Source organism: Nicotiana sylvestris, chromosome 5, assembly GCF_000393655.2.
Source record: "Nicotiana sylvestris chromosome 5, ASM39365v2, whole genome shotgun sequence".
NCBI classification, from domain to species: domain Eukaryota; kingdom Viridiplantae; phylum Streptophyta; class Magnoliopsida; order Solanales; family Solanaceae; genus Nicotiana; species Nicotiana sylvestris.
The window spans coordinates 1,376,692-1,396,383 of record NC_091061.1 but is presented as its reverse complement, the minus strand read 5'-3'; the positions used below and the strand labels follow the sequence as shown (position 1 = coordinate 1,396,383).

Sequence of the window (19,692 nt, the reverse complement as noted above, 5' to 3'; positions counted from 1 at the left end):
ATAGTCATTTCATATGTTTTCCCAGTAAGCTTGGAATTTCAAGAATAAATAAAAAATTTACATGGTTGAAAGAAGTGAAAAATAAGAGTTCAACAAATTATATTTATAAAAATTATCTTAGGTGATCAGTTCAAATATTAATTATTTCGTATTTATATTAATAAGTTTGAAATAAATATTATAGTAATAAGCTTCTTTATAGTGTTAACAGCTTTAAGGATATTTCAGTCATTTTAATAGAAAAAGTGCTTAGCAGCACTTGTTTACCAAACATTTCCAACAGTTTTTTTCAGCTCCAGCACTTTTATCCAAACGCATAACTGCTTATTTATAAAACCAGCTCCAACACTTAAAAAGTGCTTTAAGCACTTGTGCTTAAAAGCTACTTTTTTAAGCCAATCCAAACGGGCTCTATATATCTCATGTTTCTATATATGTACCTTTTTCAAACTTTTCTTGTGATCTTTTTAATGGCATTTAAGAGCACAAAATTTGTTGGGATGAGCCTGTTTTTTAAGGGGTATTATCACTTTTAGCCCGCGCCAAAAATTATTTATACTCCCTCCGGTCCAAAATAAGTGATTTTCTAGTTATTTTCACACAGATTAAGAAATTCACCTTTTAACATTAATTAGTAATAAAATTGACCATATTAACCTTTACTATCTCTTTACATAAATACTCCTAACACATACTCCAACACTATTTACTCCAAGGGCAATGTAGGAAAAAAATAATTAATTCATTCTTGAAATCTGGAAAAATCACTTATTTTGGACCATAAAAAAGGCCAAATAATACTTATTTTGGACCGGAGGGAGTATTTGATCGCCGAAAAAGTGTATAAATTTTGTATAATTTTTATATATAACATACAATATACATATATATATATATATATATATATATATATATACAAAAAAAATATACAAATTTTATATATTTTTCGGCTATTATTTTTACATAGATTCTACAGTATATTTTTTCTTTTTTTAATGTCATTTAAGAGCAGTGAGCACCACTTGCGCCCTAGTAGTTTAGTCTAGTGGTAAAAACACATAATTTGGTTTAGTGGTAAACATGTGACGTGTGATGTGTAGGTTAGGCGCATAATACAAATTTAAACACTGCTACAAATAAAAACATGATATTTAAGTATAGAAGGATAGACGGTACCTAAAGAAGAGCACCACGTGCGGGCCTTGGCTACAAATAAAAACATGATATTTAAGTATAGAAGGATAGACGGTACCTAAAGAAGAGCACCACGTGCGGGCCTTGGTTATGAAAGATAAGGTTAGGTAAGTCCAAGTTTTATTGGGCGATGATATAAATATTTCTTGCGATCTATTTTACTTGTCATGTTTGTCTTTTTTACGTCTCTTAAGAATCATTAATTAAACTAAAAATTTGAGCAAACTACCCTGATTTATTGTTTTATCCCAATTTAATACTACTCTTCCGCCCACTATATTAATTTCTCTCCGCATTTATTAGAGTAAGGGTAAAGGTAAAAAAAAATAGTTTTATCTTGATTTTTTCAAATGTCTACTACTCGCTCTGTCCCAAATTATCTATCGTATTTTTCTTTTACATGCTTCTTAAGAATATATTAAATAGATTTTTTTGATTGTTTTACCCTTAGTTATGTCTTAAGATATAATCTCTCTTCATTTAATTTTTACTCAAAATTGAGGGATTTGTAGTTTTCAAGAATAATCAATATTAAGAGTAAAATAGAAAAAAAAAATTAATTTAATCTTGAACTTATAAAATGACAAATAATTTGACACAACTATATTTAGAAATCATGACAAATAATTTGAGACAGTGAGAATATTTTGGATCAATTATTTTTAATAATCACGACAACTAAAATAACCTAAGAGAGTAATATTTATTAGTAAACCAAATGGTAATGTACTTTTGGCTAGATTTAGGGGAAGAATTATATAGTATATCTTTTGAGCTTTTGCCCATACAGATTGTTGGGACACTTCTAAATATTTAGGAAAGAAAAAGCTGATAAAGTTGCAAAGATAAGCATGTGGCAGTGATAAAATGTCGTTTCAAAGGATAAGGTACAAGCCATTGGATATGGTTTTGTATACAAAATTATTTTTCAAAAGAATTCCTTTTTTTAAAAAAAAAAAATTCTAAACAATAATTTGTCTGACACATAAATACAACAACAATAACAACAACAACCCAGTGGAATCCCATATGTGGGATTTGGGAAGAATAATGTGTACGCAAACCTTAAAAGGTAGGGAGGCTGTTTCCGATAGACTCTCGGCTAAATATAATATTTTCTTTTGTAAATCTAAAGATAATTATTTTTATAACTCAATCAAACGCTCACAAAAAAAAAAAAAATTGAAAAAAAAAAACAAGATAATTATCCTGTCTGTAATACCTTCAATGCTGGGAGTTTGGGACAAAGAGTTTTGTTTTTTCCCCTTATTGAAATAGAAATAGAATTGAATTGCAGATGGATAGCTTTATCTTACATTCTCATTCAATCCTTTTTATATAGAATTTATGGAAAAATAACCTAAATAATTCCTCACCCAACCATTTAAACCAAAATAGCTGACGGCTTATAATATACGTATAATATATGTATTATATATAATCAATATATAATTTATATATAATGCTACATAATTTATTGATAATTATTTTGTTTTTTACACCCTTAATTCCGAACCCTGCATGGATGCGAGATATTTTGTGTTAATATGCTGCCCTTTTATGCAGTTGATACGTGGACATTTTGGATTAAGATATATAACTCTATATTTAAGTAGAAAGTATTAATGTATGATTTGATAACATGTAGAGCATGAATTGGATGACGACTACTAACTGCAACATGTTATAAAATAAAAGCAATGCAGTAAAATGTAAACAAGAAGAGATAGAGAGAATGGAGAAGTGTTTTCTTCTTTCACTTTGGTGTAATTTTTCATTGCAATTACATGGCCTTTTATAGGCATAAAAAGTAAAGATGATGGACATAAAATAGGAAATTTAATCTTTAAGTTATTCACAACATGGGCATCCAATGTAGTATCCAATGTACAAACTATTCATAACACTCCCCCTTGGATGTCCATGTAAGATAATGTGCCTCACTAAAAACTTACAAAAAAAATATTGGGATGTACATAGTTATTTATAATATGCATTGTTTGCTGCCTCATTAAAAACCTTACCAGGAAAACCCAGTGGGACAAAACCTTGGTTAAGGAAAAGAGTGCAGCGTGTAGTTACTCCCCCTGATGAAAAATCACTTAATGTCTCGAAGACGACGCATTCCAATCTTATATATCAGCTTTTCAAATATTGAGGTTGGTAATGCCTTAGTGAACAGATCAGCCAAATTATCACTTGAACGAACTTGTTGTACATCTATTTCACCATTCTTCTGAAGATCATGAGTGAAAAAGAATTTCGGTGAAATGTGTTTTGTTCTATCTCCTTTGATATATCCTCCTTTCAATTGAGCTATGCATGCAGCATTGTCTTCATACAATATTGTTGGAATATTCTCTTTCGAAGAAAGACCACATGTTTGCTGAATGTGTTGAGTTATAGATCTTAACCAAACGCATTCTCGACTTGCTTCGTGAATGGCTATTATCTCTGCATGATTTGAAGAAGTAGCAACCATAGTTTGTTTTGTCGAACGCCATGATATGGCTGTACCTCCACTTGTAAATAAATAGCCTGTCTGAGATCGACCTTTGTGTGGATCAGACAAATATCCTGCATCTGCATAACCAATCAATGATGGCTTGGATTCATTTGAATAAAATAAACCCATATCAATGGTCCCTTGGAGGTATCTGAATATATGTTTAATACCATTCCAGTGTCTTTGTGTTGGCGAAGTACTAAATCTTGCCAATAAGCTTACTGAGAAAGCTATATCTGGTCGGGAATTATTGGCAAGATACATTAATGCCCCAATTGCACTAAGATATGGTACTTCGGCACCAAGAAGCTCTTCATCATTTTCATGAGGTCGGAATGGATCTTTCTTTATATCAAGTGATCTCACAACCATTGGGGTACTCAATGGATGTGCTTTATCCATATAGAATCGCTTTAAAATCTTTTCGGTATATGTTGATTGATGGACAAATATTCCATCTTTCATATACTCAATTTGTAACACCCTCAATTTCGAACTCTACATGAATGCGAGATATTTTATGCTAACATGCTGCCCTTTTATGCAGTTGATACGTGGACATTTTGGATTAAGATATATAATTCTATATTTAAGTAGAAAGTATTAATGTATGATTTGACAACATGTAGAGCATGAATTAGATGACGACTACTAACTCCCACATAACTTGTCGGCGAAATACATAAAGCGCCCTAAGTTGTCCCCAACGATCATTTGAACACCTTAATTTGTCATATGACCAGTAAGAGTGAACACTCGAGTTCAACATGCCTCGTATGTGAGTTACACTCCCTAATGACATGTCAATCTGACAAATTATTAAATGACACGTGTATTTCTTAAATAAGTTATAGTCTATATCAAGAAATAGTTATTATTTTTAATTAAAAAAAATAAGAAAAAGACCCTACTTTTCCGAATCACACCTTAAACCACCATAAAATAATAAAAAAAAGTCATAAAACCTATTTAGACCAACACCATGGATGCTGGACACCATGGAAGTTGCAGTTTTCTCTTTATACAATTAACGAATGTTGCACCTTTCACGGTAGCTTTCTCAAGTTAGATGTTAAAACAGGCAAAATTCACGGCCGTATGGGGAAGCAGAAACACATCGAGAAATGCCAAAATGAGCAGAATAAACAAAACCAGACGAAGGTTTTAGATGGGTTCTTTTTAGTTTTTCAGATTTGGGGTCGATAAGGGAAATTTAAGGAAGTGTTAGTGGTTATGTGGTGGTGTAATAGTGGAGATTTATTGTTTTTGGATTTGTTTAATGGCGGATGTATAAGGAATAAAACCCCACAGAAATAATATTCACGGTAATAAAAGCGGAATAATAATGTAGCATTTAGATACGGTAATTAACAAGAATAAAAGAGTAAAATCGATACCAAGATTTTTACGTGGAAAGATCCTTTTAATAAGGAAAAAAACCACGGCCCCGAGAGGAGCAACTGATATCACTATAGTAATGAATTTTACACTTTATAGGTCTGAGTAAAATACTCCAAAGATCACTATAACACTCAAAAGAAATAACCCTCTTTTGATATTCTCACCTCACTACAATATCACTCAATCTCTATTTTTCTCACAGACTATTTTCTTATACCCTGTCTGTGAAACCTCACTCTTTCTTTCTCTCTTTATTGGTGTATAAAATGAGAACCGAAACTCTCCTTTTATAGGCGGAACCTTACTCTCTCACGCCTACTGTTTTTGACATTTTTCTCTTCTGCATCTTGACTTTTGAAATCTTATAGATTTCACTCAACCAAAATCAGATTTGGTATCATTATTGCTTTCCTTTTTTTTTTCTTTATATATTATTTAATGGGGATGGACCCCACAATCTCCCCCTCCAGACCCATTCACCTGAAGGAGGTAACATCGGAGGTTCTAGTTTGAGTGTATGCCAACAAGTTCTTTGCATAGCTCAAACTTATCTCTTGGTACCACTTTGGTCATCATATCCGAATGATTCCCACTTGTATGGATCTTCTTTACCTGCATAGACCCATCCTTTATCCTTTCTTGAATCCAATGATATCTCATGTCGATATGTTTCGTCCTTGCATGATACATGATGTTTTTGCTCAGGTATATTGCACTTTGACTGTCACAATAGATGACATACTCCTTCTGGTGCAATCCAAGCTCTTGAAGGAACCGTTTGAGCCATACCATCTCTTTGCCAGCTTCAGTAGTGGCAATATACTCCGCTTCAGTTGTAGAGAGTGCGACACACTTCTGCAACCTCGACTGCCATGATATAGCTCCCCCTGAAAATGTAAACAAATATCCAGTAGTGGATTTTCTGTTATCAATGTCACCTGCCATATCAACATCAGTATAGACCTTCAAGATTGGATGCGATACTCCAAAGCATAGACAATCTCTTGTGGTACCTCTTAGGTACCTGAGTATCCACTTGACTTCTTCCCAATGTTCATTTCCAGGATTTTCAAGAAACCTGCTGACAACACCAAATACGTGAGCAATATCAGGTCTAATGCATACCATTACATACATCAAGCTTCCGACTGCTGAAGAATAAGGAACTCTAGCCATGTTTCCTTTCTCCTCCTCTGTTGTAGAACACATCTTTTTGCTCAATTTTAGATGACTAGCAAGAGATGTGCTGACTGGCTTAGCATTCTTCATGTTGAAGCGTTCTAGTACACGTTCAATGTACTTCTCCCGAGATAGCCACAACTTTCTACTTGTTCTCTCTCGAACTATCTTCATCCCTAGAATTTGTTGTGCTGGGCCCAAGTCCTTCATATCAAATGACTTGGACAAATCTCTCTTCAACTTTGCGATCAACCCCTTGTCTTTTCCTACAACTAACATGTCATCCACATACAACAACAATATAATAAAGTTATTCTCAGAAAATCTTTTGAAGTATACACATGGATTAGAATAGGTCTTTAGGTATGTTTGACTTTTCAGGAATGAGTCAAACTTCATGTACTACTGCCTTGGTGCCTGCTTCAATCCATAATGACTCTTATTCAATTTGCACACCATGTGTTTCTTTCCAGCTACTTCAAATCCTTCTGGCTGCTCCATATACATCTCCTCTTCTAAATCTCCATGAATAAATGCAGTTTTCACATCCAACTGCTCCACTTCAAGATCTAGGATAGCTGATAAGCTCAAAATTGTTCGAATAGAAGTCATTTTGACAACAAGTGAGAAAATTTCGTCAAAATCAATACCTTTCTTCTGTTCGAAGCCTTTAACCACCAATCGAGCTTTGTATCTGACCAGCTTGCCATCTCCATCTTTCTTGAGTTTAAAGACCCATTTGCATTTGAGTGGTCTTTTACCCTTTGGAAGTTCAACCAGCTTGTATGTGCCATTTTTCTGGAGAGATTCCATCTCTTCTTGCATAGCTTTCATCCACTGGTTCTTTTCTGGATGGGACAACACCTCCTTAAGACTTTCTGGCTCCCCCTCATCACTGATGAGGACATACTCTGTGGAAGGGTACCTGCGTGACTCTACCCTTGGCCTCTCTGATCTCCTCAGAGGTTGAGGTTGTTCTTCTCCCTGAGTGGGGTGCTCCACTTCCTCGACACCTTCATCAAGTTGCTCCCCCTGCTCAATAACCTCACCAGGTTGCTCCCCCTGCTCGGCAACCTCGTCGGTCGTACTTTCTGCACTTGTGGGATTGTTAGAAGTAGAAGGAATAGTAACAAAGTTAGGAATTATACCATTCTTCGCCTTTTCTGACATATCAGCAGCAGTTCCAACTTCACTTTCTCGGAAGACTACATCTCTACTTCTGATGACCTTCTTCTTTACAGGATCCCACAGTCTGTACCCGAACTCTTCATCTCCATATCCGATAAATATGCAGGGAATAGATTTATCATCCAGCTTTGTTCTCTGCTCTTTTGGTACATGTGCAAAAGCTCTGCAACCGAACACCTTCAGATGCGAGTAGGACACCTCCTTGTTGGTCCAGACTCTCTCTGGGATTTCAAACGCCAACGGAACTGATGGACTCCTATTGATCAGGTAACAGGCTGTCTGAACTGCTTCACCCCAGAATGACTTAGGCAGTTTAGCCATTCTGAGCATGCTTCTCACCTTCTCCACAATGGTGCGGTTCATCCTCTCGGCTACGCCATTGTGCTGTGGGGTTCCAGGAACTGTCTTTTCATGTCTGATCCCATGACTTGAACAATACTCTTCAAATTCCCTTGAAGTGTACTCACCTCCATTGTCACTTCGGAGACGCTTTAGCTTTCGACCCGTCTCCCTTTCTACTAGAGCATGAAACTTCTGGAAAACTTGAAACACCTGATCTTTGGTTTTCAAAATATAAACCCATAATTTTCGTGAAGCATCATCAATAAAAGTAACAAAATATTTGTTACCGCCCATTGATTCAATTTCCATTGGGCCGCAAACATCAGAATATACTAAATCAAGTATATTCAATTTTCTTTCAGACGATGTCTGAAATGAGACTCTATGCTGCTTACCAAATAAACAGTAGTCACAAGGTTTTACAGTTGTACCTTTGGCATAAGAAATGAGTGATTTCTTGGCAAGAATCTGCAATCCCTTCTCGCTCATATGACCCATTCTTTTGTGCCATAAATCTACAGAAATCTCATCTTGTGCCGCGTTCAATTCACCTTGGCATATTTCTGCATTTGTCCTGTACAACGTGCCACGAGCAACTCCCTTTGCAATCACCAATGATCCCTTAGTGAGTCTCCACTTTTGATTTGCAAAATAACTCTCGTATCCATCTCGGTCTAAAGCAATTCCCGAGATCAAGTTCATCCGCAAATCAGGTACATGCCGCACATCCTTTAGAACCAATGTGCATCCGACATTTGTCTTGATACAAATGTCACCAATCCCCGCAATCTTTGAGTAACTTGTGTTACCCATTTTCACTGTGCCGAAATCACCTGCTACATATCTGCAAAAAAGATCTCTTACCGGTGTGGCATGGTGAGATGCCGCTGTGTCAACCACCCATTCCGACTCTGAACCTGACAGGTGCATGCATTCCTCTTCCTCATTTATAAAGAGGACAACATTATCATTATTTTGCACCATGGCGGCTGTGTTGTCGTCATTCTTCTGGCCACTGGTTTCACCTTTGCCCTTCCTTGGATTTGGGCAATCTCTTTTGAAGTGACCTGGTTGATTACAGTTGTAGCAATTTCTGACTCTTGATTTGGATCGGTTCTTTGACTTCCCACGAGCTCCGGATCTACCATAGTTGTTCGAACTCCTTTGATAACTCCTGCCTCTACCTTCTGTGATGAGAGCCTGTCCTTGATTTTCAGGCTTCTTTCTCATCTTCTCATTGAGTAGAAGAGCCGATGTGACATCTTTCAACTCAATAGTAGTCTTACCGTGCAGGATGGTTGTTGCCAAATTATCGTACGAAGATGGCAACGAGTTCAATAGCAAGATGACTTTATCTTCTTCCTCGATTTTTACTCCGAGGTTGGCAAGCTGTGTGATTAGACCGTTAAACACATTTAAATGTGACAAAAAATCCGTACCTTCACCCATGTGTAGGGCGTATAACTGCTTCTTCAGGTACAATTTATTTGTCAATGTTTTGGACATGTATAGGCTTTCCAACCTTGTCCAAATTCCACATTCAGTGTCTTCATCAATGATGTTATTTACCACATCATCTGATAAGTTCAACCTGATTGCACTAGCAGCTCTTTCATCCAAGTCAGCCCAATCCTCAGCTTTCATGGTATCAGGCCTTTTGGAATCAGCATCTAGTACCTTGTGTAATCCTTATTGGATGAGCAGATCCCTCATCCTTCTTTGTCATGTTGAGAAACCGTTATCTCCGTTGAATTTTGGTACCTCGTACTTTACTCCGGACATTTTTATTTTTCACCGAGTATAGTACTACCGACAGTGAATAGTATTTCTATGAACGAGCAGAACCTGCGCTCTGATACCAGTTGTAGGAAATAAATCCCCACAGAAATAATATTTACGGTAATAAAAGCGGAATAATAATGTAGCACCGAGATACGGTAATTAACAAGAATAAAAGAGTAAAATCGATACCAAGATTTTTACGTGGAAAAACCCTTTTAATAAGGGAAAAAATCACGGCCCCGAGAGGAGTAACTGATATCACTATAGTAAGGAATTTTACACTTTGTAGGTTCGAGTAAAATACTCCAAAGACCACTACAACACTCAAAAGAAATAACTCTCTTTTGATATTCTCATCTCACTACAATATCATTCACTCTCTATTTTTCTCACAGACTATTTTCTTATACCCTATCTGTGAAACCTCACTCTTTCTTTCTCTCTTTGTTGGTGTATAAAATGAGAGCTGAAGCTCTCCTTTTATAGGCGGAATCTTACTCTCTCACGCCTACTGTTTTTTGACATTTTTCTCTTCTGCAGATTTGGTATGCCTACCAATCTTGACTTTTGAAATCTTATAAATTTCACTCAACAAAAATTAGATTTGGTATCATTATTGCTTTTCCTTTTTTTTTCTTATATATTATTTAATGGGGATGGACTCCACAAGATGGTGATTGTGGTGGTGATAGAAATTTTGTGTTTTTTTCTGTCATGGAGGGTAAAGATGGAGAAGATAATTGAGGCAAACACATAAGATGGAGAAAATTGGAGGAGGTGGTGGGGTCCACATTGATTTTAGGGAAAAAAAAATAAACCTAATTTTCAAGATATTCACGCGCTTAGATGAAAGTGTAACACATAAAATTTGCCATGTCAACGGAAGGAGTTTAAGAGAATATACTTCTATCAAACAGAGGTGTCTATCTCGTCATAAGGCAAGTCAATACACTAAATTTTGGTTGAATATTAAGAAGCAATTGAAAGTCAAATATGTATGCTGGCTTCTTTCCTTTTATTAATATTTTTTCAACTTTAACCAAATTGTCTAAACCCCTACAAAATCTTTTCAAATCCCATAATGACCTTCTCCATCAAATAGAAATGGCTCATGGCTCCACAGAAAAGTTGTCTTCGTATGATCTATAAGTTTCGTGTTCGAGTTTTGGAACCATCCACTAATACTTGCATTAGGATAGATTATTTTACATCACACCTTTTTGGAGTCCGGTCCTTCCCTGAATCCTGCATGAACGTGGGATTGTGCATCGGGTGGCCCTTGCGGCTCCATCACACATTCAATCCTTTTCTTGTACCGTTTTTTCAATATTTTTACAATAGTGGTATCCGGACTAGTTTATACACACCTCAACTAATTCTACTGACTACTTGTTACCTCGCACCACCGGCAAAACCATTTGTTTTGCAAATATTAAATCTTCTTTGTTTGCTTTGCTCTTGAATGGTCCATGCACCTTTTTCTTTCTTCATTTTTTGCATTTTATACAATACCATTGGTTTAAGTATTTCCTAAAGTTTTTATTACACAATATGAAGTTGAATAGTAGCTAGTGATCTTGGTAAACTAATTGTCAAATTTCAAGTTATAGCAGATCATGTGGTCCAAGTCCAACTTTAATTTGGCTTTGCATTTCTTGGCATAGAGAATTATAATGTTCAAACTCAAAGCTTGAATGATACTCCCTCCAGCTCATTTTATTTAGCCATGTAGGACACCACCAAGGGTTGTTATGTAATGGATAGGATCCCTCCATTCTTGTCAGAGGTCTCGAGTTTGAGTCCTTAAAATGATAAAATTATGATAGGGAGCACTAGTTCCCTCTTTCACGGGCCTTACGTAACACGAATTAAAACTAGTTGGAGTCTCCATGTGGTACCAGACACTGGGAGAAACAAAAAAAAAATACCATGTCGAACTGGAAGCAATTTTTCATCTCAAATTAAGCTTAAATAGCATCAGGATCGGAGTTAGAAGCATGAATACAAATTTGGCGGAACCCATTAACTTTTGCACAAACAATATACTTGTATTAAAAAATCAATAAATATGTACAAATATTAAATTTTGAACTCAATTATTAACATTTGAAATCGTCGTTCTAAAATTTAAAACTCATAATGTTAAAATCCTGCCTCCGAATAGCATATGCTACGATAGAACCATTGACTTCCTCATGATAACACGTGCCGCATGAATTGGGATGACTATTCCCCAACTCTCTCATAACTTATTCTGAAACTCTACTGTCTATTTTAAACTATTTTTTCGTTTTATTGGAATATATTTTCCTCTTTTATTTTCAATGGAAAGCACAAATTCATTAAATATTATGTAGAAACCCAAAGTCAACGTATGCTGGCTTCTTTCATAAATCAAGATTCACGAACAATCCAGGCGTTAGGTCTTGCATTTTTTTTCCTTTTTTTTTTTTATACTTCAGAGAAAATAATATAATTATAGTGCATATAATATATTGCACACCTAAAATGTTGCAATTATAATGATTATTAGTTGACTGATAAAGATTAACGATTTATCAACGCGCATGTGAAGACCTTTTCTTTTTTAAATTAAAAAGTACAGTCTAGTGCACAAAATATTCCTCGTTTATGCAGGTATTTTTTTTTTTTAAAAAAAAAGATAGTCTGGTGTACAAAATATTTCTAGTTTACGCGGCAGGGAAGGACCTTTTCTTTTAATTTTTTTCTTGTTCAGTTGTCATGATTTATGAATCTGTCTATGTCATGGATAACGACCACTTTAAATTTAAATAATTAATGGGAAGAAAAATATATACAAATTAATGGCAGCACCTGATAGCTGGATCTAGTTATGTTTTGATGCAAGATTTGGAAACAACTGCCTGTGAATCAACAAATTAATAGTTTGATCAAATCTAGACATCTAGGGTGTGTATGGTATGAAGGAAAATATTTTTCGGAAAATGTTTTCTAATTTTTCTATGTTTGATTGGCTTAAATGTTTTGGAAAATATTTTTCTCGTGAACTTATCAAGAGAAAGGAAAACATTTTCTAAAACTACTTCTCAACCTTCCACTTACCAACCAAACAAGGGAAAATAAGTGATGAAATCACTCATTTTCGACGGAAACATTTTCGCGGAAAATATTTTCCTTCGTAGCAAACACACCCCTAGTTCACAAAAGAAAGAACAAGGCAACAAATTATTAATCTACTCAAGATGTGCACAAGAAGCTCTAGGAGAGGTTCTCAAGCTTCCTTTTATCAACAAGAGTTGTGCTGGACTAAGTATTTTTTAAAGATATTTTTTTATCTTTAACCAGAGGTTATCGACAAGAGTTGTGGTGGAGTAAGTATTCGTTCATCTTTAACTAGAAGTCTCAACTTCAAACTTTAGTTATGGAGTCACTTTTGTTAGGAAACACTTTACCTCCAATGTTGGACTTTCCAGCACGAATCCATATTTTTTAGGTCCCAAGACATATACTGAATACCGAGTCGAAAACCAAAAAAGAAAGGTTTTCAAATTACTTAATATATTACTATTAGAAATTACATGTAATGACATTCAAAATTAAGGCACCCAACTCTTATTAACAAGGTTAGATGATTCAATTCTTTGACATCCTCACAGGAAGCACATTGAGTATGAACAAGATTTGACTACAGCTCAATACAATACACTAAATGAAAAGAAGGGGGAAAAAAAAAGCAACCAAGCAAATTGAACTGGCTGCTCCCTCTAAGGTCCCTCAGCTATCCCAATATCTGTTACGATTTATCGGCCTTCCCATTGCTCTTAACACCAGTAACAATCGCTACAAGTTCGTCTCTCTTCCCATTAATCCTGGCCTCCGCGATAACAGGAATGGTTTCGCTTTCCCTCCCATTGCTCTTCTCAGAAACTTGATAGTTTCTTTCTCTACAGTTTTTTGAGATGCCCCTCCTTGCCACAAATATAGCACTGCCCGTTAATCTTAGCTTCTGTAACAGGAATGGTTTCGCTTTCCTTCCCGTTGCTATTCTCAAGGACTTGATAGTTTCTTTCTGTACAATATTTTGAGATGTGCCCCTCCTTGCCACAATTATAGCACTGCCCGTTAATCTTAGCTTCTGTGACAACAGGAATGGTTTCGCTTTCCCTCCCGTTGCTCTTCTCACAGCCTTGATAGTTTCTTTCTGTACAATATTTTGAGATGTGCCCCTCCTTCCCACAATTATAGCACTGCTTCTTTGACAGGTCCTTTTTCCGTGCTCCAACTCTCTTCTCATGTTTATCATTTCTGTAGCGATTGCGACAATCGTCTTCCACTCTTAGATGATGCATTAACATGTCGAGAGACGGAACATTTTCATGCATCAACCTTGTACGACAGTCCTTCCAAGAGGGGGGAAGTTTTGCTATAATAGCACTAATATGGAAGTTCTCGTCTATCCAGATTCCTGATGCCATGAGAGAATCAGCAATCTTGTGAAGCTCTTGAACCTGCTCAAGAATCGATATGCCATCAACCATTAGGAACTGCAAATATTTGTTAACTTCGGAACTCTTCGTTCCAAAATCCTCATCATAAGTTGATCTAAGCTCTTCCCACAGTTCTTTGGCACTGTAGTTCTTCTTTGAGTATTCTTCAAACAGTTTGTCGGATAGAGAGTTTAATATGTTATGACAACAAAGGTAGTCATCATCAACCCATTTCTGTCGGTTTTCAAGAGTGTTCGGGCAAGGCTCACTGAGCACATATGCAATATTCAATTGCTTTAGGAAAAATTCTGCCTGATGTTTCCAGCAATAATAATTTTTTCCATCAAGACGAATAGTCTTAACAGGAACAAGGCTGTGGGCAAGAGAAGTTGTTCGAGAACTCTGTTGTATTTGTCCCTGAGGTGCGAAGCAAGGGGCGGAATTAGAAATACCAGCTTCTGTTTGTTGTCTCTCAATAGGCATCTGCACCTGAGAGTTAGTAATTATTGCTGAATTAGAGACATCATCTCCATTTTCGTTTCTGTCGGCAGAAAGCTTCCCCTCTTGATGGTTAACTGACTGGGAAATATTGGTCTGAATTTGTTCTCTTCCTTGAGCAGCCACGTCTGCTGCAGTCTGATTTTCACAAGTTGTCGATCTAGAAATGATAAATTGGATCATTCACGCAAATCAAATAAGACTAACCAAAAAATATTTTATGTTTATGAGTTCAGTTGTCTTTCAGTATAAATTGAAATGGATTTCGGTGTTTATTTCAGTTGGCTACCAGGATTCTCACCTTATTTTCAACTCCATCGTTGCAATGGCTTCCACAATAGCTGGGAAGCTACTCCTGAATGATGACCATTGTTGAACACTCAAATTAATTCCTGATTTCATATATAGGTTTGTAATTGTCAATTCTTATGAAAAGAGTGTAACACATAAGAAGAGAAATAAAGGAAAAATTAAAACAATATCTATGCGTTTCACTTGACCATCGAACAATTTAATGCAGTGAGAAAGCAAAGAAAAGACAATATTCACTGAAAAGCCTTTTCAGAATGATAAAGAAATCGACCTTGGGCCTAACTCAACCCCAAAAGTTAGCTCAAGAGATGAGGATTGCCCAAGATCATATATAAGGAGACAAATTGCCTCCCACCCAACCATGTGGGATACTAACACCCCCCAACCCCAACCCCAACCCCCAACCCCACGAGCGTGAACAATATAAGATGAGGGCCCAACATCGGGTGAAACAAGAATTGGATAGGCGGGGTTCTGATGCCATAAAATCAAATGGAAGAAGTTGTATTTCACTATCTCTGAAGTATATGTATTTATACAATTACTACAGGCCCTATCTAAAGTAAGTAAATATCCTACACATCTCTCCTATGATTTAGCTAGCTATATAAGGTTAGAGAATATGTTTACAATATTCTTACAATATTATGTAACACAAAATAACACTGACACAAGGATGCCTCAATAAAAGATTCTTTGCTTTAGACGGATTTGGAAGCACAAGTCTGATGGTGACTTAATAGGGGAGAGGCGGAGGAGGGTTCACTCATAAGGTAGGAAAATTAATGACGTTCAACTCTTGAGAAGCCCAGAAGAACGAGAAATTGGAGACCTCTTTGGTTTCTCCTGCTTTTCCACAATAGAGTTGAAAAGAAAATGGACCTTAAGAAGACAACAACCCATTTGTTCAACCAATGTGAGACATTCTAACACCCGCCTCTCCACGCACACGGAAGACTGGATATTTGTAGCATAGACAATACAACATGGGGGCCCAACATTGGATCAACAAGGAATAAGGATGGATTTGTCTCGGATACCATGTAAAGAAAATGAACCTTTACATGAGGCGAGAATTCTCCAAGATCATACAAGGAGGCAACTGCTCGCTCACTCCATCAATGCGAGACATACATTCTAACAGTGAAGTGCATCATGTTACACTTAGACACAACTACAAGAACAATGGCTCTGTTGAATACACAATTGAACTAAGTACGAAAGTATGGAAGATTTTAGATGATTCGGGCGACTTAAAAATGGTTTCCCAGTGAAAATGGTTGTTAATTTACACAACACATATATTGCTAACAGGTCAAAAAGCGCTACGGAAACATGCTTGCCCAGACTTCATCCAAAATAAATGGTCCTATTTACTCCCACCTTATCCCCCCCCCCAAAAAAAAAAAAAAAAAAAAAAAACCTATTTAGTCTCTAACTAAGTTTACGAGATTGAGCCATATCATGATCAAAGTTCCATTATTTGAGCACTTTTGTCAAGGAAAAGGTAAAGAAAATGTAACGCACTCTATCTCACTATTAACTAAGTACAATTAGCGGACATACATGAAACAGGAAAAAAAAATCTCTAAGAAGTGGGCTAGACTTTACAGTAGGATAAGGGTAGCAACCCAGCGATGGTTTAATAACAAAGGAATTAATAATCCTCTACAACCTATAATCCCCTTATACGATACCAATCCGGGGGTTTCGCCATCTTCCCTTATTCCATCTGGTGTACAAGATTATTTTTTGATAATGTAAATAATTTTATTGATAATGGGAACCTATATGAATGATATTTTATTGATAAGTAGTACACCAAAAAGTAAAGAACCTATAACATAATATATGATCCTCTATGAATGATAACAAATCTACTATACACATTAAACCTCATGGGTGCACCAAGTTGACTAGTTAATGAGGTTAACTAATTAGAAGTCAAATGTTACTAATTTAATTATCTATATAACTTCTTCATCGAAAACAATTATCTATATAACTTGAATATCAATTACAAACAGACTCAAGTTGTCAAAATTTCCTTGGTTATCTTACGACAAATCTCAAACATGTGTTTAGTCAAATATCATACTACTTGTTAGCTTTGTACGCTTCCATAGTCCTTGCTTTCTAACTATAGTTGTGACCTTAAAACACTAAAATGCTTCGATAAATGCTTATATATCTACCCCGGAAAAGTCTAAATCAGAGTGTAGATAAGACTGGAGCAGAGGCGAAGCTAAGATTTTGAGTATATGGGTTCTGGAATTTAGGTCAGAATAACTTAGTGGGTTCGGACTAGATTATCTACACTTATTAAATATATTTCTTAACATAAATACAGGGTATGAGCCGAAGTTACTGGGTTCGACGGAATCCGTAGCTACACTTGTAGCTCCGCCACTGGACTTGAGGATCTGTAAAAGCTTATTGTAAGTGGTTGTCTGCTAAGTTTTCTTCTCCAAAATCAGAAAAAGGTTCACGAAAATTATTAAAACAGTGTCTTTTCTTCCTTAAGTAGGGAAAGGAAATTAAGGTAATAGCTATAATTTGACGAGATATTTAAGAAACAGCATCAGGAAAACAAAGGAACTCTGGTATTAGTGGTTCGTGTGGATATAGAGTAAACAATCAACCAATCAACCAGGTAACAAAATCAAGCAATACATGATTAGCCAAGTAATCTAACCTCTGGAAGAAGGAACCAGCTTTCCATCTTTTTCATAAAAGTCACGTATTGCCACAAAGGGCTTCCCGTGAATGTCAAGAATCCCGACACTCCTCTTGTCTGACAGCTACACAAGAGGAACCAGCAAACTTAGGGAAAAATAGAATATATACATTCATTTTAAGTTTTAAAACAATTTAAAATCAATTGAGTTAAATTTGGAAAAGGAAGTCACTCATCTGGGGTTCAGTTATACAAGCTATAATTGGGTCAGGCAATAGCACAAAAATGAAAATTGCATAGCATAATGCAAATGTCATGTCTGTGTCCAAGAACTATTGGAATATGTCACAAGCATTTTAACCATATACAAGAAATCCAGCATATCCTTTTGCAAATTCTTTATTCTTTTTCATTTGTTATCCCTTTGATTTGACCAGATATGTTATTTTTCAAGTGCAAAACAGCTAATATAGTAGCTAGAGTTGAGAATGGAAATACAGTGATCATGAGTTGCCGCATGAATCCCTGCAACTACAACCAGCAAATGATATAGGATTCTGCATTCCTATTGCGACTTCATATTCCACTTACAAAATGGGATAGTTACAAGCAAAGCTACTCAACTAGACCAGCAAAGGATACAGGCTTATCCTCGATTTTGTTTCGTCACAAAATTCACCAATAAAAGTTAAGAACTCATCAAATTTGTATTGATAATCTAAGTTGCTCGGACACGGGTACGGGTGCCCGACACAGGTGCGGATCTAGAGGTCGGATCCTTCGAGATGTAAATTCGAAGATTCAGGGATATGGATCCTAGTATAGATACGGGTGTGGGGATCTGACTAAAAATAGTTCAAAAATATAAAAATATCTGTAAATTGTGAGAAATTTTGTGGAATACTTACTTATAGCTTGTAAAGTGTGGATTTCTTTTCTATTCTCAAGTTGTAGATAAGTAAAGTATTGATTTTCTAGATAAGAAATGCTATTTTCTTCAAATTTACCCTAGTTTTGGTTTTGATTTCGGGAATCAAATTGTCTCGTCTCGAATTGTTCCTTCTGTTGCGGTCAAAGTACCCGAAATTATTTAACCAAATCCGGTACGGATCCCATACCTGTACCCGTACTAGTGTCGTGTCAACATCCATTCAACTGAAACTACTCAGCCCCTCTTTCTACTTTTTCCCTAAGACAAAAATCGAGCTTTTTCGTGTTGTACAATGGGCTAAAAAATGTTCACTAATTTTTCACAATAAGGATTTTACTTTGCAAGACTCCATAGATAACAACAACAACAACAACAACAACAACAAAAAAAAAAAAAAAAAAAGAACTCAGTGAAATCCCACAAGCAGAGTCTAGGGCGGGTAAAGTATACGCACCCTAGGGCGGGTAAAGTATACGCAGAACTTACCCCTAACTTAAGTCCACACATAATAAAGACGTAATTTTTAGATTTTCCATCGAAAAACATAAATATAACATTAGGCTTATTGGGCAGAGTTAGGCACCTAGTGGATTTAGTCAATTTGCACGCACCTGAACTATTCTATCTGCTACCTCCCACCAGCAGCACAGATATAACCTAGCGATAACAAAAGAAAAATTAGCTGATATTCACTAACCTTACAAATAGTTCGACAATTATTCTCATTGGAATCAACCAAATTCCCATTAGGCAATGAACCATCTGCTTCTTGATGTTGAGTAGGTGGGTGGTCTGCTGCCAATTGTTCTTCAGCTACAAAATCTGTATTAACCCCTTTTTCTGCTGTACTGATTCTTCTATTATTATCCAATGTGGGGTTTTCAACTGTTGAGAGTAAAAAAGACTCAATAACATGCCTTATAAACTGCTTCTCTTGTATGTTCAAAATCTCAGTACCAAGTTGCTGGGCTACAGTGGTTCGAACACTGTACTCTGTTGCTGTTTCTATGTCAGCTGTTTTAAGGATGTCCAACACAACTTCTCGGATTTTTCGGCGTTTGTGTTCTGGTAGTTGTTCTTCCATTATTCACTGTGTGTGTGTGTGTGAAAAAGGGAGTGAAAGAAGAGAAGAAGTGTTAAAGTGAATTAGTAAGAATTGATTAGGGGATTAGGGATTAGAGATTGAAATATTTAGTGGGCGTTTGGACATAAC

General features: G+C 36.1%; 1 protein-coding gene across 1 annotated transcript; it reads right to left on the bottom strand.

Annotated features, from left to right (window-relative positions):
• Nucleotides 1-13,097: 13,097 nt before the first annotated feature.
• Nucleotides 13,098-19,657, bottom strand: LOC104210598 (uncharacterized). Its single transcript, XM_009759538.2, has 4 exons — nt 19,177-19,657; nt 17,567-17,672; nt 14,861-14,951; nt 13,098-14,719 (listed from the first exon to the last, which is right to left on the bottom strand). Exons 1-4 carry the CDS (start codon nt 19,561-19,563, stop codon nt 13,519-13,521), a joined length of 1,785 nt encoding a protein of 594 aa, XP_009757840.1. The 5' UTR covers nt 19,564-19,657; the 3' UTR covers nt 13,098-13,518.
• Between the last annotated feature and the right edge of the window lie 35 nt (nt 19,658-19,692).

Coding starts and splice junctions, on each gene's coding strand:
- LOC104210598 (XM_009759538.2), bottom strand. CDS start 19,563: ATGGAAGAACAACTACCAGAACACAAACGCCGAAAAATCCGAGAAGTT. Junction 17,673..19,176: donor ATTGTCGAACTATTTGTAAG/GTTAGTGAATAT, acceptor CCTCTTGTGTAG/CTGTCAGACAAGAGGAGTGT. Junction 14,720..14,860: donor ACGATGGAGTTGAAAATAAG/GTGAGAATCCTG, acceptor TATCATTTCTAG/ATCGACAACTTGTGAAAATC.